The sequence below is a fragment of the Hesperophylax consimilis genome, chromosome 30, assembly GCF_061612785.1.
Source record: "Hesperophylax consimilis isolate HC1 chromosome 30, BYU_Hcon_1.0, whole genome shotgun sequence".
Lineage (NCBI taxonomy): Eukaryota > Metazoa > Arthropoda > Insecta > Trichoptera > Limnephilidae > Hesperophylax > Hesperophylax consimilis.
The window spans coordinates 10,451,422-10,477,542 of record NC_142865.1 but is presented as its reverse complement, the minus strand read 5'-3'; the positions used below and the strand labels follow the sequence as shown (position 1 = coordinate 10,477,542).

At 33.4% G+C, this 26,121-nt stretch overlaps 1 protein-coding gene across 2 annotated transcripts in view; it reads right to left on the bottom strand.

The window, feature by feature from the left end:
• The window catches only part of igl (IQ calmodulin-binding domain containing protein igloo), a 557,622-nt gene that overhangs the window by 353,558 nt on the left and 177,943 nt on the right, over positions 1 to 26,121 (bottom strand). For both annotated transcript variants that reach the window (XM_089649614.1, XM_089649615.1), the window contains exon 2: positions 8,957 to 9,015. In XM_089649614.1, coding sequence (XP_089505740.1) covers positions 8,957 to 9,008 — 52 coding nt within the window. In that variant the 5' untranslated portion in view covers positions 9,009 to 9,015. The remainder of the gene's footprint in view (positions 1 to 8,956; positions 9,016 to 26,121) is intronic.

The window sequence follows — 26,121 nt, the reverse complement described above, 5'->3', positions numbered from 1 at the left end:
ACCGACTGTCGGAATCATATTCTGAAAGACGACGTATATGGAATGGTTACATACATTGCATACAACGTGTCCCAAACTTTAACGCCAACCTTTCAAGGGGTCATAGACCAGCTCACGACTAATCAGATTATCTAACATCACCCCTGTAAAAAGTCTAATTTTGAAGATATTCGCATTTTTACGAATTTTTCGAAACTTTACACCTTCGGTCAGTTTTTTTAGTGCCACAACTACAAATTTTCATATTTTACAATTTTGATTTCTGTCGCGCAATCCTAATTAGTGCTGCTATTGACCACATTCCATTAAAAGAAAAAACTTCTAATTTTGGGACAGTTGTATAATTTATATAAATAGGTCAAGCCATTAATGCAAAGTGCACCTACTGTGATACACGAACCATTAAATTGCGTTGTATATAATTACCATGCTGTTACATTGTTCTAACTATTATTATGAATGTTGCAGAAATGAGATCTCTGATGCATATATGTTGTACAACCATGTATGCTCGTTTGAAAATGTGGAGAGTCACAAAGAATGCAAGGCTGATGAAATTAAAGGGCGCTTAGATGGTTTGGACCTGTATAGCGAATGAACGAAGAAAGAAGTGAAAGAAGAATATATTACAAGAATGTGAATAGTAGAAGAAGTCGGGGATGTCCAAAAAAGACATGGCAAGATCAAGAGAACCCTTTATGTTTTGTTGAAGGTAGTAGGGAGGGTAATGAGATGGGGTAGAGGAAAGTACCATTCATTTAGTATTTCAAGCAACTTTTCAACTGTTAAAAATTCGAATTGCTTGGTCTTAAATCGTGTATGGTGACAAGATCTAAAGAGTACAGAGTACTTCTCCACCGTTCTCTTTTCATCTCTTTCCCTTACATCGCGTCGTTCATTCTTACAATACTCTCAATTAGAGATGTGATGGACCCACTAGCTTCAGGCTGTTGGGACGGTTGACTCTTACGCGATAAAAACGTGAATCAGAATTTCAGGAAAAAAATGTCATGTAAAAATTTGACGTTTTGATCTGAGATATAATAAAAATTTATTTTCAGATTTATTTACAAAATGATATGCCGTTTTTTCCTGTCGTGTCTGAAACCACGGCGATAAAAATGGTTGCGAAATTCTGAAATGTAACCCTTTTAAATTTATTTATTTCCTTTCCTATGTAGTAAGCCCCGGCGCAATTTAACAAAACTGGCAGTGACATAATTTTAAAATGTGTCAGTCTGGCAGTTTTATGACCCGCTGATTTTTTACGCTGAATTTATTTTAAAAATTGATATAATCGCGCATTAATGGGGGATTGAATGCGCTGCTAAAGTTTGATTCGAAAACATTAGCATTAAAAATTAGAACACTAACTCCACGCAGTAGACCTAGAGGTTTCTTTCAGGGTGTGAGTCATCTTGGGGAATGTTGTGCAGATGGAATATTAAATGAAGAGAAGCAGGTTTTAAAGAGATTAAAGGAGGGAGGAAACACAGAATCAGGCAAACGAATCAATAGCCGAGCTGTTTAGCAAAATAACAAGTCGTTAAAACTGCCTTACTGTAATATATTTGTTTGGAAATGCAGCACAAAACGTCAATCTAACGGACTTTTTTTTAACTGAGAGTAGCATCGTTCTGTTTTCACTCGACCAATTTGCATTTTGTCTGACTATAAATTTGTTTTTACGTTTCGTTTCCGTTTCAAGATGATGGCCATTTTAATGGTTCGGTAAAGATTAACTTTTCAAAATTAATATTGTTGTTCTTATTTTAAGTTTTTATTCGAAATATTTAAATTTTATGGTACCTACTTGCTTGAAAAAGTTTTAACAAGAGTTGATAAAAATTGAGATGGATGTTACCATCTCAATTTTGTCTTTTGTGATTATTAACGTGAATATATGAATGATTTCAGAGGAAAATCTGGTTTCGATTTATTAAATAGTGGCTGACATATCCGGCGTTCCTCATTTTTTTGTTTCTATAATGCGTAGATAGGTGATTAGTTCGCCACTGTTAGGATACATAATTATTCTCTTAAGTTTGTATAAATTTTATACTGAATTACACAGATAAAATAAATAAAACATGTCAAAGTGCATGCAATGCAATGCGAATTGGCAGGATTTTTTCACTAACAGTTGAACGTTAAAATATTATTTTTTATTGTATAAACGGCACAAAAAGTGAAGAGACAGTTTTCTTACTAATTACTCACACTAAAGGAATAACTTATATAAATATTGAATTCCCACAAAATTATGGACGTTCCGAGACAAAATGTATCGGTAAGTTTTTTAGTTAACATACATTGTAAATATTTTTTATAACTATCAATGTTTATTTCAAATAGAAAAATTGCAAAGATAATTTTATCAAGTTTCTAAAATGGTATTTCTTTTAACGACAACTTCAAGAATAAGCAATATATAGCACATTTAAGATACCTCAGTAGCATTCCGAAATTCCGTGAAATTTCACCATTGGGACTTGTTGGTTAAAACCCTTAAATGCATACTGTTGTAAAACTGCAAAATACCGTTCAAACCACCTTTAACTCTTTGGTGTATACTTAATGCATGCCGTTTTAGAATTATCAAGTTCACGGTTATATATTTTATCGAGTGGCATCACCTTTTTTTTCTTTCGCGAATGTCAAATGTCACTTTTTATTCAACAAAGTGAAGATTCTCGAAAATTGGTTGGAGGTTAGAATTACAGTTTGGTTTTGCTGTTATTATTTTGATTTTCTTAGGTAAGTAGATACAATACTTACACGTAATAACTCGTATTTTCCGGTACACTTATTAGTTTTGAAAAATTTTTTTAGTTTTTTTTTTTTTTTCATACGTAAATTGTTCATATTATTTTTTATTAAATACATGGTGTTGTAAATTTGCAACAATTTTTTTTAATCAAATATCAATAAAAAATTACAAATAAAATAAATTCTTTATATTTCCTTGCATATGCATGTAAATATCTACAAAATATATTTTTTTCCAGAAAAATTAATAAATCATGCATTTAAGGGTTAAATTATTTTAAAACCTGAAGGGTAAATTATAAATGCATCCATTCCTAATATTTAAATTTCCAACCCCTTATGTGTGTTGGCCATTGGCGTGTTTTAGATTTTATGCAGCTGAGAGACGTCCATTTACTCTACATTAAGGGTTGGTTATCAGTTGTGTAGGGTTTGAAACACGTTTGTTAGTAAGGCCCAAATTTTAATTTGTATTGTTTACATTTTATTCAAAATAAGTATTTTGTATTGATCACCATGAAATAGGCAGTTGCCTAGTACCGTGATTCAATGTTTCAATGCTTTTTAAATTGTCTATTATAAAAACCATGTATTTTATGAATTGTGATTCCAAATTAAGGCGAAACTCAATGCCAAATCACTATTTTGATTAATCTGTGTAACAAATTGGTGTACATTATGAATACCAAAAAATATGCTTTAGATAAATTGAAGGTTTACCTATCGCTTTGCTTAAGTGGAATACAAATAAAAATAAAAAATCACTCAATAAAAAATATAAATGTAAACTACTAAAACAAATATTTTTTCAATAGAAATGTATGAAAGCATAAAGGAAACAACTTTTAAAAAATATAGTATTATAGCTAAGATCTGTGACAGTTTCACTTGATTAACTTTTTTGCTTTCTTATAAAATTATTAACAAAATAAATAAAAACCAGTTTTGTGCTTGAAATCGAACGTTTCTAGCCTCAGTTTGTCAAGCGATTTTAATGTCTATTACCTACAATATAAGGTATACTGAGAATATACACATTTTTGGCTTGTAACTTCCTCTAAATCAAATCACGAATAAATTAAATGATAAATGCTTGGCTACATGATAATAAATACAAAATAATTCACAAACATTATCAAAAAAACTGTCCTGTTCATACGAACGAAGCCATCTATAGTTTGCCTTAAGCCCCCGAATACCCAATTTTTAACGATTTATAACAAGTTTCTCGTTAACTCTTTAATTATTATTTTTTTGGTAAACTATTGTTTAAGACAAGATTTTTTATGCATAGCACAAAGGGTAACAATTATTTTACAAGCAAAAATTATTCGCCTGAAACACTCATCCACATTGAAAAATCTCCTGATAAAAGATACATGACGCCAACGGGACTCGAGCCCGTGTTCCTTCGATTTCGATTCGATTCAATCGATTCAATCGAAGGGACACGGGTTCGAGTCCCGTTGGCGTCATGTATCTTTTATCAGGAGATTTTTCAATGTGGATGAGTGTTTCAGGCGAATAATTATTGCTTGTAAAATAATTGTTAACTCTTTAAGTTTTTAAGATCCAAAAATCAAGTTATTTTTTAAGATAATATCTATTCATTAGTTATGCCGAAAGAAAACTAGATTATTTAAAAGTCAAGGTACACCGTTGAAATAAAAATCAGATGTGTTTATCCGACACACTATCTAGATTACAAACCAATTTCATTAGAAAATTTGTTTCCATTAATTTAATACATTTTGATGCCAAAAAAATATGATAAAAATTAGTTTTAAGATGAAATTGTTAATTTTAATTTGAAATATGAGATCGACAAATATGACGTGTAATAAATAGGCCTTAAGGTACGATTCCGTGCCACGCGGCAGTCGGCAGACGGCAGCAGCAGACGCCGACTGCAGTACCGCCGACACGGCAATACCGTAGGTTCCGAAATCGACGGCAGTGACGGCACTGCAGTGCATTACTGCCGACGGTTGTGTCTTTCATATATAGTTATGAATAATACAATGTGTTATTGCAAGAAGAAGACGATGACTTATTATTGTATTACTACTCAAGTAGAAAGCCTATACTGCCAATGTACTTAAATAGACTGGAAGAAGGCGTTTATGAAACTTTGATAAAAAGACACCTAGAAGAGAGTGAAGACATTTTCAGAAGTTATTGCCGTTTAAATAAAAAACAGTTTAATTTTGTAATCTCTTTAATTTAAAATGATCTTGCTCAAAAAACAAGGCGAAACACAATATCGCCAGAAGAAAAATTGTTCTTGACACTAAGGTAAGCAAATTAAAATTATTTTGTAATGAATTACACAGAAGAAATGACGAGCTGTTTCACAGCATTTGAACAATTCATCAAATTTTAAAGTTAATTTTCTAGTTCCGCAAAGGTTCTTTTCAAGCTCTGTTATTACAATCAATATTTTGCCAGTTGAACCACAAAGCTGAAATAATAACAGAACTTGAAAATTAACTTTAAATTTTGATAAATCGTTCACACTCTGTGAAACAACCTGTCCTTAGTTATATTAAGCTACTGGTTTAAATATTCCGGCAATGATGGAATTTCTTCACTTGGTTCCGAATAATTATTAATAGAATCCATTTTTGTCATTTTTATTTTTTTTAGAATCCATTTTTCGTCTTTCAACACGTCCATTACGTCAAAAGTCGACGGCAGTACTATGCTTGCACTCGAGCGCCGTCTGCCGCTAGGCGTCAGTCGTCGACTGCAAATGCCGCGCGGCATTTGTAGTGGTGTGTCGGAAACGGTCCAATACAAGTTCATACAGTTAAGTAGTGCCGTCTGCCGTCGGCGGCATTGCAGTCGACGTCTGCTGCTGCCATCTGCCGACTGCCGCGTGGCACGGAATCGCACCTTTAATGGTCAAGTTCAAGACCGTTATTTTTTTTATTTTCTGTGTCTTCTTCTGTTTCATGTTTCGTTAAGATTTATTAATATTATATTCTTCTTCAATGATAAATTAATAATCTTTTTCAAAATATTTGTTCAATTTCAGCAAAATGAAAGAAAAATTGAGGTCACTTGGAGTACGGGGAAAAGCCTGCAACACATTTGGTTTCCCCCTATAGTGGGTACAGTATATCTACCTGAAAACCGTTTATAGGAAGTTATTTCACTGGTCGGTGACGTCACTGTGGTCACGTGACCTCCTCCCTTCACTTCCGGATACTATTTTCATCATGGGGGCAGGCAAGGGGGTATTGTGGGGGATGTGGGGTTGAAGGTAGGGGAGGCTTTCAGGGCTATGCAGGCTGTATAATCGAGAACTGTGCAGGTGAAGCAGGTTGTTCATAGGTTATAATGTGTACTCTGCTGGCAATGTAATGGATTTTCAATATATTGTTGTTGTATATGAAATAAGCGGATGTCTGTGATGATAATTGTATCTATAGATAAGCATGAATCTAATGCGAAGGTTTGTTTGGTAAACGGGGTAAATTACTAAATGTGGGGTGAAAATTAATGCCCTAGAATTGTACCTAAAATAAATATCATTATTTTTGTAATGATTTAATGAGTAAAACCTCAAACTGAACTATTTAATCATTAAAGACAATATTTGGTCTCATTTGGGAAATTTAAGCAGAATTTACAAAGAAATTAGCAGTTAATAAAAACATGGGTTAAGAAAATGTTTGTAGTCCTTTGTCGAAGTTAACTCTCGACAGGCCAAGATGCCAAACAAAACGTCTGTAACCATGTGGGTCTTCCGACGACCCCATGCATTTTTCTGTCTTATAGGCTTTTAAACTATTGAAATCCCAATTATTCAGTCAATTATTAATGGTATCTTATGTATTTGCTCAGGAATACGTAAAATAATAAAATGATATGTCAAGTATTTAAGCTAATATAATTAGGAAAGTAATTTTGGGTACTACCAACTCCCCCACGTGGCTGCTGCATAGTTAAATGTGACCGAAGAGGAGAGGGTTGAATTAGCTTAGTGGTAGAGCAAAGGCCCGCCAAGATTATGGTCTTGGGTTCATTTCCTAGATCTTCAAATCTTAAAACGAATCTATTTCTGATTTTTATGGTACAAATTTTTCGTTTGAGAGTTGTTTATATTGTATCAAATGATTAAATAATACAATTTGAGGTTTTACTCAATAAGTGAATTAACTATTTTTTGTAATTAATTTATGGGTTACTATGCCGTGTGCCCTTCCTCCATCCATCATCAGGGCAGATTAGATTTAGTTGCCCAGGATAAAAATAACAATTCAGTATTGAACGGATGCTTCCAATGTTACTGTAAACAATGATAACATCTCAATGCACGAAAAGCTTGGAGTGCTAATCTCTCTTTGTTCTTGGTTCAGGACACAAAGGTTACACCAAGTCACACTTTCAAAATATATAAAATGCAACATGGAGATTATAATTTGGCTGATAAATGGATCTTTCAAAGCTCCAGATCATATGATCTAAAAAATGAAAGGAACTGAAAGTATTAGCAGTCAAAAGATATTTTTTAAGATAACAAATATAAGGTACATGTAAGTATAAAAAGGTCACGTGGGCAGTTTTACTATTTTGTGACATGCGTCAAAAGATATTTGCTAAACTGTCTGGAAGTAACGTTGAAAATGACGATGGTCAATGCAGATTTATGGTCAATATAAGCGTTAAAAAGAGTTAGAAGATTACTCAAGATAGTTCGAAAGAGAAATATGGAAATACGAACGATAGAGGGAGCGCGCTAACATAAAACAACGATCATAAATATAGGCGTAAGCGACTGTTGTGAAAATATATTTAAAATAAAGCAAAAACCTCTAGACATCCGAGTTTAGAAGCATTTAAGAGAAAGCTACAAGCCAAAAATGTGTATATTTTTGGTATACCTTATATTGTAGGTAAATCGCTTGAAAAACGGAGTCCAGAAACGTTCAATTTTAAGCACAAAACTGGTTTTTAATTATGTTGTAAATCATTTTATAAGAAAGCAAAAAAGTCAATCAAGTGAAACTGTCACAGATAATCTAAGCTATAATACTGCATTTTTAAAAAGTTGTTTCCTTTACGCGTTCATACATTTCTATTGTAAAAAAAAAATTGTGGTTTACATTTATATTTTTAACTGAGCAATTTATTTTTTATTTGTATTCTACTCAAGCAAAACGATAGGAAAACCTTCAATTTATCTAAAGCCCATTTTTTGGTATTCATAATGTTCACCAATTCGTTATAAATATTAATCAAAAGAGTGATTTAGCACTAAGCTTCGCCTTAAAGAAGCAATTTGAATTTAGCATATTAAATAACACAACAAGATGTGTTTTATTAATGTTTAAGGCAAATATGTTGTATTACGCTGGAATAAATTCAAAGTAATTCATTGTAAGTATTGCCTTTGGTAACACCACTATAGAGAACCACGTTTTGTTCTCAAAAGCCTGTTATTTTGCAATCTTTCTCTTCCCATCATTTTCTACTTTGCTTTACTTTGTCTCACAACGTCGTGTTGATGCCATTATCTCTCTGCATCTATGTAGCTAGATCTTTTGTAGTTGTTAAATTTCCAGGTCTTTTCAATAAAAACACTCCATTGAAGATTATAGATTTTATTTAATTTTTCAATGAAACAATCAAATGATGATTTAAAATATCTACACTTAAAGGGGCCCAATTATGTTAAATATCCCCTGATCCCCCTGATCGTTATGAAAAAACCGGCTTGTTCAGCGTATGGTAACGAATGAAGGAAGATTTTAGCAAACTGATGACTTAACTAAAAGATGACTTGATATACCTCAAATATCGACAAAATGATTTTATCTAGTGAGCCTTGAGTAGAAATCTACCTTATCATCAACTGAAAAATGGCATGATTAAGTCAAGTTCAAAACCTTAAAAGCTTAAGACTTACACCTACAGATGGCAGCAGTAGCTAATTCTAACAGTAGTGCTAAAATGTGCTAAAAATACTGTAAATCAGTACCGGCTGTGGAATAACAGCCATATATAGCATAAAGCGCTCATCACGCAATGTTATATAAATTTTAAAAGTGCAAAGCGAAATTTGCTGCAAGCGGCCAAAAATATAGTTTTTTGTTTAAATAAAGGATAACCTTATAATAAGATAAGCATAATATATATTGTGAATAAATAAACTTGTCGTTTAATATCATATTATACACACCATCGCGCCGCATCCCCGTAAGGGTGGGCAGATTTGAAAGAACGCCACCCATCACTGTCCTGAAACACGGACATTGGAAATTAACTGTTATATCATGATAAATGTAACAGTTTTTTAATAGGTGTTTAATGCCACTAAAATGAGGAATTCCAGACTATTTTTAAATATTTTTTCAAAGCACGTTATCATAATAAAAGTAATTTTTATCCTTAATTTGGTCAATTTTTTTTAGTGTCCCCAAGATATTTTGCATCTGATGACGTCACATGGCTGTATACTTCGTCCGCGCTGTCGTCCAATGCGGTATTTATGACGTCATCATTAGCTGAGCCGGAGCGTTCAGATTTGTTTTTTCACGGCTGTTTTATTTTGTTTTCAAGAACGCGTGGCAATATATTTATAATATAACTTATTTTATAATCACTGAATGTTTTTTTTATTTTTGATTTTTTTTCCCATTGGAATTCCTCATTAGATAATAATAATATTAGAAATTCTATTCGACTTATAATTATTTAAAGTAAAAATATTATTTATTTAAAAATTAATAAAATACTTCGTTTTAACCACTTTTATTGTTTATTACCAACATGTTTCATGAGCAACGCTCACTTCTTCAGGGTTTTTTGAAGAAGTGAGCGTTGCTCATGAAACATGTTGGTAATAAACAATAAAAGTGGTTAAAACGAAGTATTTTATTAATTCTTCTACAGGGTTTTTTGAAGAAGTGAGCGTTGCTCATGAAACATGTTGGTAATAAACAATAAAAGTGGTTAAAACGAAGTATTTTATTAATTTTTAATTAAAATGGTGCCACAAAATAAGTTTGCTGAGTTAGAAGAAGTATTATTTATTTATTTTTTAAAGTAATGTATATTAATATAGTGGGTTTATAAAGATGCCTGTTATGGGCTTTTTTTCCACTGAAATTCCTCATTAGATAATAATAATATTTAAGTAATGTATATTAATATAGTGGGTATATAAAGATGCGTGTTATGGGCTTTTTTCCATTGGAATTCCTCATTAGATAATAATAATATTAAAGTAATGTATATTAATATAGTGGGGTATATAAAGATGCCTGTTTTGAGCTTTTTCCATTAGAATTCTTCATTAGATAAAAATAAAATTAAAGTAATGTATATTAATATAGTGGGTATATAAAGATGCCTGTTTTGAGCTTTTTTCCATTGGAATTCTTCATTAGATAAAAATAATATTAAAGTAATGTATATTAATATAGTGGGTATATAAAGATGCCTGTTACGGGATTTTTTTTGGTATGTGGTAAGTAAGAAAGACGAAGAAGAATATTGATGTATTTATTTATTAATTAACACCGTTTTTCGTGGCTTTTACATATGAATATTAAGAAATATACATTATTTATTGTACATAACTGAATTGCTTCATTAACAACATTTTATATTTGTTTAAAGATAAATTGAAGATTTTCACTGACTTGGTTTAATTGTTCCCTCTATTAGTATTCTGGGCAAAGAGGAATACATATGGTAGTTAGTCCCAGAATTCCTGCACTGAAATAAATCCTGACTTATAGTATTTAGTTGTGGAATCCGGAAGCTTATCAATTCTAGCAATACCGGACTATTAATTAAATCATTTAGAATGTTATATAGAAATACCAAGTCAGTGAAAATTCTTCTGTCTGACAATTTGAGCATATATATAATTTAACACAGTGTCGTAGTTCAACATAATTGCTCGAATACCATTTTTAAATTTATAAAACATAAGAATTTGTTTTGTATTCTTTCAACAGCTTGTACATGTATATTATAATGTGGGTTCCAGACAGGAGAATTGTACTCAAGTTGGCTTCTTACATAGGCAAAATATAACAATTTAATACACTTTATATTGTTAAAATTTCTGGTTAGCCTATTTATAAATCCCAATATTTTTAAGCCCTTATTAGAGATTTCTGTTATGTGGTTAACAAATGAAAGATTTCATTGAAAAGTGGTGCCTAAGTCTTTGATTTGTGTTAATATTTCGGGAGAATTGTTATCAATGTTGTAATAAATAATCAATGTTTTTTTTTATTAGAGAAAATCTAACTATTTAAATCTATTCATATCAGATTTTTACAGAACAAACTATAAAAAATCTATCTATTAAAAACATAACACATCTATTTTAAATTTTTGACATCTTTTGTCTAGTAGCCAATTTCAAAGATTTTTTTTTGTTTGACCGAGGATTAGACCTTCCTCCCGAGGGACTGGAGTCAAACGACTAACACCTAAGCCAAATCCGGAAAGTACCGACATTAATTTCGTTTAACCCTTTGAATATTTTTTTTCATATACAGGATTTTCCAATAAGAGGTGTTATTTTTATATTCAATCGTAAGAGATCAATGGTTTCGTTGCTTGTGTGGCACGTAGCACCGTCTGGTTGAAAATAAACGTTGTCCAGATCAATACCATTCAATTCCGGCCATAAAAAATCATTAATCATCACTCGATAGCGCAATCCATTCACCGTAACTGTTGCTCCAGCCTCATTTTCTAAAAAGTAAGGTCCAATGATTCCGCCGGACCATAAACCGCACCAAACAGTCACACGTTGAGGATAGAGAGGCTTTTCAACAATAGCTCTTGGGATTTCCGAGCCCAAGTTCCGACAATTTTGCTTGTTGACGAAGCCACCGAGGTGGAAATGGGCCTCATCACTCAAGATGATTTACATTTGATTAACTCAAGTGAATTTTACTAAATTCAATGCGTTGTTGAAGCGTGTATTATTCCATTTTTGTTAATGGCGTAGTTCTTACTTGTCAAATGTTAAAAAATGACAGCTTGAAAAGTAACATTCACTGAAATAGCGGGCTATTAAAAATAACACCTCTTATTGGAAAATTCTGTAATTATATACTTTTAAAATATTATTTAATTAATATATCAAAATATCAAAATGGAAACTGCTTACTGTGGCTTGAAGCAAATAAATCCACCTAGATTTCTCCGTTTTTCCTTTATTTTATTTCTATAAATTCGGCACATTGTAGCAAGCGATCGCTCAAAACATTTTGCAAACTGTGCCACAAATCGCTCGAGTAACTGTTGTAATTGTTTAAATATAATGTCACTCAACTTCAGAAAGATGAGTGTTGCTCGCGGGTATTTTCATTGATAGAATATGTTGTCATCGACAACGAATCTATCTGCCGAGTTGCAGCTCGATCGGATATCGGGAAGTGGGTTAATTTCCGCTTCCGTTTCTAACATTCATTCAATCAAGATAACAAATTGGAATTCAACTAGGTGTTTTTAATATTGCCCTGTAAATGGTAAAAGAAATACATATTTATTTATTTCATTTCTCAGTGCTTCATGAGATAGTTTCGCAGCAATTTGACAAAGTTTCATTTTTCGGTTATTCCGTTTAAATTACATAGTAAACGTTTTTAAAACTTATCTTTTATATAACCTTAACTTCCAACATCTTCACAGAGCCTATAATTCTGGAAACCGCCACCCCGAGAACCATGTATTAGACAACCAACGCCTATATTTCACGCCGAGTAGTTTGCCACGTAAATTGTGCCCGGGCTTTTATGCCGCAGGTTACGGGTTCAAATCCCAGCTGGCTCAAGTAAATTTTATGTTATAAGCAATAATTATTAGCCTGAAACACTCATCCACATTGAAAAATCTCCCGATAAAAGATACATGACGCCAACAGGACTTGAACCCTAATAATTATTGCTTATAAAATAATTGTTACCCTTTGTGCTATGCATAAAAAAATCTTGTCTTAAACATTAGTTTACCAAAAAAATTATAATAAATTTTATGTGATTAATTTACTATTTAAAACGAAAAAAATTATATTTGAGGCACTTTTAAGAGTGGGAGATTCTCTCAGTATCACCCTGGTATTAGACCATTATTTAGAATTGAAACATCGCTTAAAACGGCTTTGGCCGTAGACCACATATCCCCCCATCTTTCTCTTCCCCATCTCCTTCCCCTCCACACTGCCTTCAGCCTGTAAATATACCCCAATTCGGGATGCCATAGTCTCACTGAATCCAGACGGTTTGGGTTCTTGTGCAGTTTCACATAAAAATTAGTTAAAGCGGAGTTCGAAACTCGGTTCTTCACGACCACAGTCAGGCGCTCTGCCTCTAGACCGCGAAGCTGAGTTTGGAGAGTGACCTAAACTAGGTATATCTATAATATTAGCTAGGCTCCTATAGCGAAATGATCACGGTTTTTCGTGACGGTAATGAGTCGGTTTTACTCCGGTCCTCGAAATTGCATGACGCGCGTAAAGAGGTTTCACTTCAAAAATATCCTTCCTTTCCTTAAAAAGCTCGTCCACGCAGAATCTCTAAAGATGAAATACGCCCTGAAGGAAGTTATTTTCTTCAGTGTGGAATATTATAAAAAAAAAACTAAGGAATGACTCGAACAGCACAAAGATACGTTGACCTAAAAGTAGCACTTGTTATGCCAAATAATTGTTTTGCTGTTTCAGAAACTGATTTCTGCTTACGATGTTTACTTTACGTAAGTCACATCTTTGAGTATCCGGGTCAGTAGCTACTATTCACTATTAATGCATATTTTGAAAAACAGAAAGGACAATCATTATTCCCTTTGAACCCAAAATTTAACCCTTTCAACTAGCCAGTTCTTTTGACGTCAAAATATATTAATTACGGAAACAATACGGTACGCTCTCACTGTGTTCAGTTAAATCACAAAGGGCACAGATTTCTCCCAAAATCATAAACATTAAGGAATAATTGTAAAATGCGAAGGATCTCTTGCAATTAATTGTAAGGTCTTTTGAAATGGAATTTAAACAAATTGTTAGCAAGGAGAATATATAATGCGGTAGAAATGATGCGATTTATTAGAATGATGTGGTTAAATGCTATTTATAACAATGAGCCTGCTAAGTGAGGGTTTTTACAAAATATTAATTTTTGATTCTCAATGACATTTTAACTGATGGTCGAAAATCACGAATAACGAAATTCTTAAAAAAAACAACTGTGTGAAAGCCGATATCTCATTTGGAGATCGAGTCACGAAAGCCGAAATCGCAAATAACCAAATAATAACCGAAAACCAAATGCATCCAATTATTGAAAATTTAAAACCTTGGAAACCAAATTTGGTACTAGAAAAGTTCTTGTTGATCGAAATCCATAAATAATCGTTATATAGTGGATGATACTTTCAGTTTCGTCCTGCTGTAAGACCACCATTCAGAATTTGAAACGTTGCTTGAAATGGCTTTAACCGTGTTTGGTGACCAGATCTGAATTGCTAGATACTTCATCGCCTTGATCTCCCCATATCCTTTCCAACATATCCTAAATGGGGTTGACATAGTCTCACTGGCTCCATACGGTTAGGACCAGCTGGTACTCTTGTGCGGTATCCACATTAAAAAAATACAATTTCCTAATGGCGGAAATCTTGAATGACGAACTACCCAATAAACAAGTAGGCCGGCATAGTCCAGTGGTAACGCATTGGACTGCCATTCCGATGGTCGCGGGTTCGAACCCGGCGTGCGCAAATAAATTTTATTTGATTAATTTGTGTTATTTCACAATTAATTAATTAAAATAATATATAGTATATTTGCGGCACGTTCCAGAGTGGAAGATACTAACAGTATACCAGTAAGTCTTGATCCACAAAATCTCAAATTAAACACTTTCCAAGAACTAAGTTCACATAAACCGATTTATTAAATGAAAAAATTCCCCTCAACCAATATCAAAAAAGTAAAATACTACAATAACCGTGTTTCTGAATCCCAACTTGGCAAGATATTTTCCCGCTATCCGAAATCTTAAATTCAAACTCCCGAATGACTAACATTCCTAAAATCAAAATCGCGAAAGCCTATTCTAAGATATGATTTGAGATTTTCACGGCCAAAAGTATTAGAGTGAATGAATAATTATATGAGGTAAAATATCGTGTTGCGCTACGTCCTTCTTTAGCCCTCGTTTCGGACAGCATTTCACATCTGCCCTGATGATGGACAGTGTAATGATGTCTAAAACGTGGGCTCAAAAAGGAGGTATCGAAACACGGCATAGTACTCCAAGAGTAATTAATTACATTCCAAAATATTTCGACATATCACTGTTACTGACTACGCCTAACTCTGCATTAAATTTTACACAAAACATTTCATTGAATTGTACTAGTAATCATGATTGTATTTAATATTTTGTAATAACAATTGTGAGTGTTTTTCCCGCTCATTTCGCTTTACAAAATGTAATCAGCAATGGTAATCTACCAACTTATGCGTTGTCTAATTATATTTCAATTTGAACGACGAACTTTCTACATGTATTGCGAAGTTATACAAACAAAAAGTTTGATATTTCTGGTAAACCCTAAGATATAAAATAACCTAGAATACATTGACTCAATCTCTTTTCCGTTCTTTCTTCAAAAATAAAACAATAAATCATGTGATGAAAAAATTGTAAAATACATTGTTTTGAGAAAACCAAACCGTAGTTTCATATACATATTTCGAACTTGCTGAAGTTCCCGGCGTTGTTCGTGCTTTACTCATGGTTGAACTTCAAGTGTGCAAAATTTCATCAAGAACCATCGAAAAGAGGTGGTGGCTTAACTATATCAACATTTAGAAATTAAATTTAATTTTCAAAGTTGGAACTGATTGTGTTAAAAATTCAGACAAGCGATGAAGTACATACTTCGAGTGTAATATTTTACCGGAAAAATTCTTATTTTAATTTAATTCAGATAGGTACGCTGCACTAGTTATACAGGTATTAAAATGGAAGATGCTCCGATGAACTTTAGTAATTGATCCCTTTGGCAGCAGGCATAGTCGGGAAACACACCAAACGCGTGTCCAACATATGTACACGGTTGAAATTTGTCACATAAGAACGGTTCGTTTCTACGACTCGTTTTAGAATTCAATAGCTCGGCTGTAGAACGATTTTGCGGCCTCTGTGTTTCCTCCCTCCTATAACACGTGTCTTTTCAAGTCCTCTCCTCAAAATGACCCTCCACACGGTATCCCCAAAGATGACAAATGTCTTGATGGAAATAATTTTCCTCAGGGTCTCCCGTGAGGAGGAAATGTTAAAAAAATTCCCTTCTTCAAAACCTATTATGTCACAATATTTTTTCACAAGAAAAATATTTTAATTCTATATTTGAAATTTAAACTTACGTTTTTCAAATTTCTTATGGTTAAAGTTGACAATTAAAGTCAGAACTCGGTTTTCACAGTCGAGGGCCTTTCTCGTCGACTACGGTGACATCAAACCTGTCTAGTGCAATCAAAGTCAATGCTTCACACCAATATCAAAACTTTATGAAAGCGCTAGTAGGGGATTCCAACACTCCAGCAAACTCTTTAATCTGACATCTACAGAGTGAATAGTACTACAATGCCAAATTGGTTTGATAAAACAATTTTCATTATTTAAAAAAAGTATTATTGTCCCAGAAAATCATTCGAGAAAATGGCTACTGTCTCTACCGGGATTTGAAATTAACAACATACAACAATACATTTAAAAATGTATTTTGCAACTAAAAAAATAAATAAATGGTTTGACTCAGGATTGAACCTTCATACTCAGGAACCGGAGTCGACAATTCTATCAACCTCGCTGTACCGGACAGCAGATGGATGTACCTAATAATTACCTAAATTAATAAGAAAATGAATATTCTGGCATCACACATTTTACGATGCCGACTCCTTTGAAGCTTATCTCGTATGATGAGTCATCTTGCTAAGAATTTAAAACACCGTACACGTGTCATATCGCCATTTCAAGGATGAATTACTCGCACGATAAAACTGTGGGACCTTAGTAATTAATTCTGGACGCTATGACGCCTTATAATATTTCTGTTTAGATATAAGAATAATTGATCCACATCACCAATAAATACTGGCATAACCAGTCAGTTGTTCGACGACATTCGCAATTTGTGTTTCATTGCAAATCCTTATCCAAGGTACCCCCGAGAGGAAACCGGCATTTACAGTCGATGTCACTGGCGTAGATGTCCAGTACACTCGCCAAATGCCGATCGGGTAGGACCAAAATTTGCTGCATTCCGAAAATCTACCGTTTTTAAACATATTTCTCTTGAACACTTTAAGTTTATAAGTTCTTTACAAAATATATTTAGTTTTGAAGATAATATCTGTACATTTGTAGAGCCGAAACGATAAATATATGAAATTTCCTAGATAGAAAAAATCGCGACGCATGATCCGAAAATTATAAAAAAATACATTTTGATTTGTTATTTAACGTGTTATAGGAACCAAATCAACCAATGGAATGACGGTGTATCTTTGAATGCAACTTATGCATTTGTCGAGAGATTTTTGCTCTATTTTAAACGAGTCATATTTTATCAAAATTTTTCAAAATTTTCGCTTAATTTCTTTCTATTTTTTAATACATTAACGCACTCCCTCCAACACACGCATTTGGATATCTTTTTTCAGACTATCTTCTTCTTCTTTTTGAACTAGCAAGCCTTAACCGTTGTAGTGTCATACAATTTCGGTAAAATGCGTATTTGTCTGCCTGTGTGTTGTTATGAAATGAACTTTATTACAATTAAACATTCAACCCCGCAATATTTTCTTAAAATCAAGTACTTTTTATATTTAAATATTTTCATATGGTAACCCCTTGGGGGCATTGACCATTATCGGGGGAGGCGGGGCGAGGGCCCAGTCCCCAGCTCCGACGGAGGAGAGAGCTTCTCTTGAGTTCTAGCTTTCGTAAAGACGGGTTGTTTCGCTCTCCGCTTGGAATTCGAGATTTGCTTTGCTAAATAGTGTTTTGAAAGTGTTTGTCACCAAAAATTAATAACTAGTATATTTCGAATCATTTTTTCTTGTGCTGCCACCCTGGACGTCTACAAAATCCCTGCGGTATCGTTCCATGTTTTATTCTATTTATTTCTGTTTCTGCTCTCTTCCTATAAATTTAACATCATTTTTCATTCTTTTAACCGTCCACAAAGAGATTTGAGCTTTTCCTACGCAAAGATTCTAGTGCTGTAATATAAGTCTTCTTTAAGGCATTTAAAAGCACCATAATAATAGTGTTTTAGTTCCATGAAACCACTTTGTTCTATCCACTTCTAGAAGGCGGCTGTTCTCTCTAAATACAAACGTACTAAAGACACGGAACCTGCTTGAGCTAGCCCTGTATTCTTGAATACTGTATATTACATTTCCCTACGCGGTTCGATTCCGTGGAAATTTATTATCTAACAGTGTACGTGATTTAAAAGTTTCAGTTCGATTGGACGTGGGAAAGTAGGTTTATATCCGCTTCCAAGATTTGCATTCATTGATTACCGAAAAGAAAGGCGAAATTTAAATAGATGTATTTTGTGTCATTGATGGAGTGTATCACAGTCCTGTTTTTATTCGACCTTTTGGCATTTCATTTATCTGTAAATTTGTTTGCAACGTTCTGGTTCTGGTTCAAGATGGCGGCCGTATTGGATATTACATTTATATCCCGCCAGCGTTCGCATGATCACCGTTCCTACTACGAGCTGTCCAATCGGAATGATCAAAATTGTTATACCTCGCCTGAAGAAAGTTTGAAAAAGACATTGTTAAAAAAACAAATTAAAAGTAAATTTGAGTTCATTGAATCAGATTTCACGCAGGAGATTTCGCACAGCCCATACAAATGAAATTAATATGTTTGATTATATAATGTTGAAAAGTGAATTAGCTAAGAGCTTCACAGATGCACTCATAGAGGGCAGTGCAAAAAGCTTTCTTGGAAGTCCGCAAGATGGCAGCTAGTAGTCAGTAGTCGCCAGGGCCAGTTAGGCTGCTTCCAGAAAAACATGGTGTTTGCAGATCTCATTTAGCCAGCTCCTAGTTAGGTCGACTATCGAGTCACCTTTGTAAGATGCAAAGTATTAATAAATCCCTGATTTAACACAAAGAACCGATTATTTAAAATCTCCTTCCACGACGAGTTGGAGAACTGTTTTTGGCAACAAATATATAACATCATATTCAAGTCACTGTTTATACAAAACTTTTCTACCCCTCTCAAAGTGTTTCAGTGTATTCAACCGAGAATGATATTTCAGATAAAAGTTCTTTTCAACAGAACCACGAAACTAATTATGTTTTTCATATATATGAACTGAGTGCTATTTTGTGACCTTGTCTATTTTGTAAAACAGTACAAGATTTTTTTTTATGGAGGGTAAGTTAATAAATGCTGTATTCATTCTCGCATTATGATAGGAAAAAAACCTTTTGTACAATACTATATGACTTGTACCGGTGACGTGACTTGTAACTTGTTTTAGGGTAAAGTTGTGAGGTTGTGATGATCTCATAAGGCTTCTTGATCACAAACCATCGACTTTTCCCTACTTTCTATGAATATAATATGCATGTATTATATATGTAAAGCTTTCAGAAGAAATTCTCTAAATGATGGTGAAAACTCTATTAAAATCCGTAGCGTTGTTAAGAAGGACTAAGCGCACAAACAGACAGAAGCGGATAGCGACTTTGTTTGAGAAAATATTTAGAGATAACTTGATTGGCTTGGAACTTGGATGACGCTGACAATCTATCGAAATTCTTCCAAATAAAAAGTAAGGATGTAATGAAAATCTTCGATGGGACACTCACATAAGTCACATTACAAAGAAACTTACAAAGCTCATGTACTACTTTAGAAACGTACGCAATATACTAAATAAATATGATCTTTATAAAGTCTACTATGCTCTTTGCCAATCACGCATAGAATATGGGATTATTGTATGGGGATCTGCCTCAAACCTTCACATGAAGGAGCTTGTTAAAACACAAAAAGTAATAATAAAAATAATCCTGAAAGTACCCATAAGTACTCCATCAAAAGATTTTTTTTTAAATTTAACGTGTTTAGAATTATAAAACTGTAATCAAAAAATGCATTACTCAATTTTAAAGAAAAATATGAGTACCTTGCTGAACAACACACCTACACTACAAGGACGAAATCCTCAAATCTACTAAACATTCCAAAATTAAATACATCTTTCGGCCAAAAAAACCACTATTTCCATGCTATAAAATTATATAATGCCCTTCCTATTGAAATTAAAAACATCATGGATATAGAAAAAGACATCAAATTATGGCTAACTAAACATGAAGATGAGGAAATCATTAAATTTATGAAGTAACCCCAACGCAACCTACAGACAACAAACATAAATACTTTTTGCTTAATTTATTTTATATTTTGTGGGAACCAACAAATTAGAAGATGAGGAAATCACGATCAACACACATACAACAAACTACAGTCCGCCTCGGAATAGCAATACCTAGTGAGGAGGACTAAGAACAAACTACATCACTTTATATCTTTATTTGACTTAATATTGTATCTTTTTTACTTTACTTTAAATTGCCGTTAAATAAAAAAATCAAATATTTTATTTTTTTATACTGGAATAACTTAATGCGTTAAACCTCAAATTGTAATAATATTCAATCCTTGAAAACAATACCTTATTATAAGATTTATTCATCTTGACTCAACATCTTAATTATAATGAATGTATCCAAAGCTTATGTAATTAATAAACCAGGGCGTTTAATCAACACCCCTAATCGAGATTATCGAAGACAAACACAACACCCTTCTTAAGTTTTAACAAATCTATTAAGCTTCAATTCCTTGGGCGAATTTCGTTAAAACAAAATACTTGAACAATGTTGAACAGTGTTCTTAGCAAGTTTAAACAACTTTGTTCACACTTAAAGGCCCAACTCGGCTGTGTCAAACAAAGAAAAACAAAATTTCGAACAACTTGTAAACACTTTGTACAAAATTTAAGTGTTTTAATTTTTAATTTAGTACTGCTCTAATTGATTTTACTAAAATATTTAAGCCCCGCATACCCAATTTCTACAGATTTATAACAAGTTTCTCGTTAACACTTAAAGTTTTTAAGTTACAAAAAATATATAAATGTATGTTATTAAATTAGAATCTCAGACTTGTGATGTCCCGAAAAAAACCATTCATCTGTTCTGATTTCAATTACTAATGTTATCCAAATTGATCCTGGTAATAAATTACATCTTTGCGATTCTTTCAAGGATAAAGAAACCATCCTGCCACTTCGAATGCAATCAACAATGTTCTTAAAATTTTGTTTTGACAGCATCGTCAATCCATTGTAAGAATATTATGTACTAAATACACAATTTGGCTGTCCAGAAACGGGAATCCTTCCCAGTTGGACAGGCAGAGGTTCATTTTGTTTTATATTGTTTGTAATTTATACATATATAAAAAAAAATATTGTTGAAGATAATATTAACACATTTGTTTTACACTTTAATTATATGAAATTCCATCGACAGAAAAAAATCACAAAGTAAGCTCCGAAAATTATTGAAAAACTTTTTGTTCTGTTATTTAAAATGTATTAGGCATGAAAAAAATCACAGTGTATCTTTAAATGCAACAAAAGCATTTACCTAGAGAGTTTTGCTCTATTTTAAACGATTCGTGTTTTATTATCGTTTTTATAATATTAGCGCGCTCCCTCAACATTCGTATTTACATATCTCCCTTTCAAAGCAACTTTGAACGCTTACTACGGGGCCTTTAGGGTAGATTATTATATGGATTATGAAGTAGTATATAGATCACAATTCACAATCGAAACATCTCGCATCGTTGAAAATATAAATAAATAAAACAAAATAGTTAAAATTAGCAAACCAATAAATGGTTTAATCACTGAACACAATTATAACGCATCCAGGAACGAATACAGAAATTGAACTCAGGATTTCTTCCTTATATGAGAAGTGCTGTGGTTACTGAGCTAATTCGATCACATCAACATAACTTGACTGAAAGCTACAAATATCACATTAATTTTCTTAACGAATTTGCTTGTGGCTGTACTGATGAATTTAAAAAAAAAAAATTTTATAAAACAAAAAAAAACGTAAATAGAATAAATAATAAAAATAAACGAAATTAGTTATAAACATCGCTACGCATTTACTATCATTGAGCATTCGCAGGGTAAGAGGGGACTGCGTGCTCGTGTTCCAAAGTTAATCGAAAAACGTTTTTTAAGCTTTCGATAGTGCCGGTGTGCACAAATAAATTAAAACCTGTCTCATTTAAAATGATTTGCCCGTTTCTTATACACAGTGTTACATGCTCATGTCTGTCTGTTTGTGCGCTTAGTTCTTCTAAACGATTTTTAATAAGGTTTTCACTATACTTTAGAGTATTTCTTCGGAAAGTTTATATATTATATTTATAGAAAGTATAAAAAAGTCGATGTTTTGTAATTAAGGAGTAAAAAAAATATTTTCTTGCGCTTACATTGCTAACGCTGGCTAAACCTTATGAGATACATCAAAATAATGTACTACGGAATTGTATATCTTAAAAAGGCCTACAAAAAAGTCAGCCATGATATATGTTTATCTCTTAAGGATAACCTGCAGCAACGCCTGGTACACGGTCAGCTAGTGTACAGTAGGTTTGTGTTTGATTTTCGAATAAAAGTTTCGATTTTTAGGTGTAAAATTACAAACCAAATCACGCAATCGTATTTAAAATTAATGTATTCAATCATAATAACCCCAGGGAAACAAATCAAAAGCGAAAATTATTACAATCAGAATAAAAATTATTTCTTTCAATTCCCGTGTTTTATACCAAACTGGGTCATTATTCACGAAACAAAAGTTTTAATATTTGCTGAAAGTAAAGTACGTTATATTTATCAACCTTTACCTTTAACTTTGTATTTCAATAGCCAATACATCATTTTGACAACAAAATTAATAAATACTAGCGCAAACCGGTGATAAAAATATCGGGATTTTATAAATGTAGGATTTGTGAATCTGAAAGTATATATAAAATATTGCCTCAGGATCTGTTGGGAAGTGTTGTGTTCATACAAACAGGTCTCCAACTCGTCTTGGAAGGAGTTTATAAATAAGTGGTTCTTTTAGATTAATCAGGGATTTATTAATACTCCGTTTATAAAAAAGATGACTCGATAGTCGACCTAACTAGAAACTGGCTAATTGGATTCTGAAACAGTAAGTTTCTCTGAGAGTCTTCCCACTGGCCCTGGCGACTACTGGCCACTGGCTAGTAGTCAGTAGTCGCCAGGGCCAGTTAGGCTGCTTCCAGACAAACATGTTGTTTGCAGATCTCATTTAGCCAGCTCCTAGTTAGGTCGACCATCGAAGTCACTCTTGCAATACGCGAAGTATTGAAAAAATCCCTGATTTAATATAAAGAACTTATTCTTTAAAATCTCCTTCCACGACGAGTTGGAGAACTGTTTGTGGGAACACAACAGGATTTTTGTGGATTTTTTTTAACTAACCCCACAGGAGTCCCCAGGGAAAATGATTCCCCTCAGAGCCTGTCATCTTAATATCAGAAGAAGCTATGAGGGTGGGTAGGAATCTAGGGATCAGTTTGTCATGAGTGACGGACATATTAACGTATCCCTCCAGTTCGAGAGGTCAAAAGGTCTCCCCAAACCAGCCTTTCCCGATCTGGCACTCCACGCAGCTGGTGGTCAGGTGTATCCTGAACACACCTCACCCGATGAACCCTGGCACACCTGCAAAATCACCAAACGTAGCGAACCAATTGCGGTGACTTACGGCAGAGGTGTTGGTTATCCAATAAATGGGTCCCGGGGCACCAGTACCCAAACCCGCCTCCCAAATTGAAGTGATAATATATTCCAAAATAATGACAATTATATTCAGAGTAATTCATTATTCCCATTACATAATCATCACTCTTGGCTCTACAACCCCTGGTGGGTCTTGGCCTCCTCAAGAGTCTTCCTCCACTCATCTCGGTCCCGCGCCAGCTTTCTCCAGTTTCGAAGCTCCAAGGCAGACAAATCTTTGAGGACGTTGTCGCTCCATCTTAACCTTGGCCTTCCCAGGCTCCTTCTCCCTATCGGTCTTGAGCTCAGCAGGGACTTTGGTTCTTGATGCTCGGTCATTCTCTCCACATGACCTAGCCACCGAAGTCTTCCCAGTTTTATGAACTTTGTGACGTTTAGCTCCTTAAACAGAGTATAGAGCTCATTTTTATAACGTCTGCGCCAAAGTCCATTTTCTAGAACCGGTCCGAAGATGCGCCTCAAAATTTTCCTTTCAAAAACATCCAGTGCTCGCTCATTCTTCTTAGTTAGAACCCACGTCTCGGCTGCGTACGTAAGCACTGGTCTAATTAGTGTTTTGTACACTAATACCTTGGTGGTTCTGGAAAGCAGTCTGGATTTTATTTGTTTTTGTAGGCGGAAATAGCAGCGGTTTGCATTCACGATGCGCTTCTGGATCTCCTCTGTAGTGTTGTTATTGTTTGTTATCAGGGAGCCCAGGTATGTGAATCTTGGTACCGTTTCAAAATTTTGGCTTCCACATGCGAGAGATGGGGTTTGTTGGGTACAACCTACATACAGTATCATTATTATTATCAGTATTATAATTCCCATTATATACAGTATCAAAAAAATAAAACTCATTTCCGGAAAGACAACATTATACAAAGAAAGAAAATTATTTTTATCTCATCGAATCTCTTAATATTTATAGAATATTTTATATGTCACATACATTTCTTTTTTTGAAGATCGTAAAAACAATACCATTTTAAGAAACTAGATAAAATTACCTTTAAGATTTTTTTATTTGAAATATACTTTGATATTTATATGATTGACGATGATTGGAATATTTCAATAGCAAACTTGAAAAAAAAACATACATATTTTTACTTCAAAAACATTCCTTTTATTCAGGGAATCTGCAAGAAAACTGTCATTTTACTTTTTATCTCGCTTGTACGATAAAATAATATGAAAACATCTTACTATTATTTCCACAGAATACAAACAACAAAAAATAGATTTTTATTTATTTTTCGGAATAACTTTATTGAGTAAAACCTCAAATTGTAATATTTAAATATTGAAGACAATATTAGTGATTTTTAAACGAAAATCTGAAACAGAAAAATCAGAAAAGGAAACGGTCACATCTGGGACTCGAACCCAGGACCCTTGTCTTTCCGGGACAATGCTCTACCAACTGCGCTAATGGGACCCTATTCCCCTCGGTCACTTTTAACTGTATCATACTTCGAATAAGAACTACCAACATTGTCTTCATTTTTTCACCGCACATTTTTATTGGCAACTATCTTTATGTATGATCGCAAGATTCAACCCGAACTAAATGCAATCCAGACAGCGTCTTTTAGATAAACCTATCTTTGTGCGGTGAAAAAATGAAGACAATGTTGGTAGTTCTTATTCGAAGTATGATACAGTTAAAAGTGACCGAGGGGAATAGGGTCCCATTAGCGCAGTTGGTAGAGCATTGTCCCGGAAAGACAAGGGTCCTGGGTTCGAGTCCCAGATGTGACCGTTTCCTTTTCTGATTTTTCTGTTTCAGATTTTCGTTTAAAAATCACTAATATTGTCTTCAATATCTAAATAGATTTTTAATTCATTGTTAGCGTAAAAGCAAAGTCGATTTCTATGATTTATATTTACTTTTACAAACATTAAATATTAATGTTATTAATAAACATCACTTTCATGGATGCTTTTTACATTCATACGGTGAAATTCATTAAATAATTTATCGGAAATAACCTGACTTTTTCAAGACCGAAATATCGCGTGTGAGTCTGCAGAAATTCAACGTTACCAGTTCGTTCGGAGCCCAGTTGAAGATATTTTTTATTAGTACCAACTCGAATCTAAACTTTTACAGTCTTAATATAATGTGTAACAAAACACCATTGAACGGTTGTGAAATGTTTTTTTTTAGTAATACTTATAGCGTTTGTTGGTACGTACGTGTTATTGAAATAAGTTAAATTTTCTCTTACTTTGGTTGATTGATAAAACTTTATAAAATATTTAAATTCTTGTTTGAAAAATCAATTATTGATTCGATATTCCACCTGTTGTCTGAATAGCAATTTTAAATTTGATGAAAGACAAATCAATTTAATTGGCCAAGGATTCAAAACGTCTACGTACATTTGAGACATCGGTTTTCCTTCA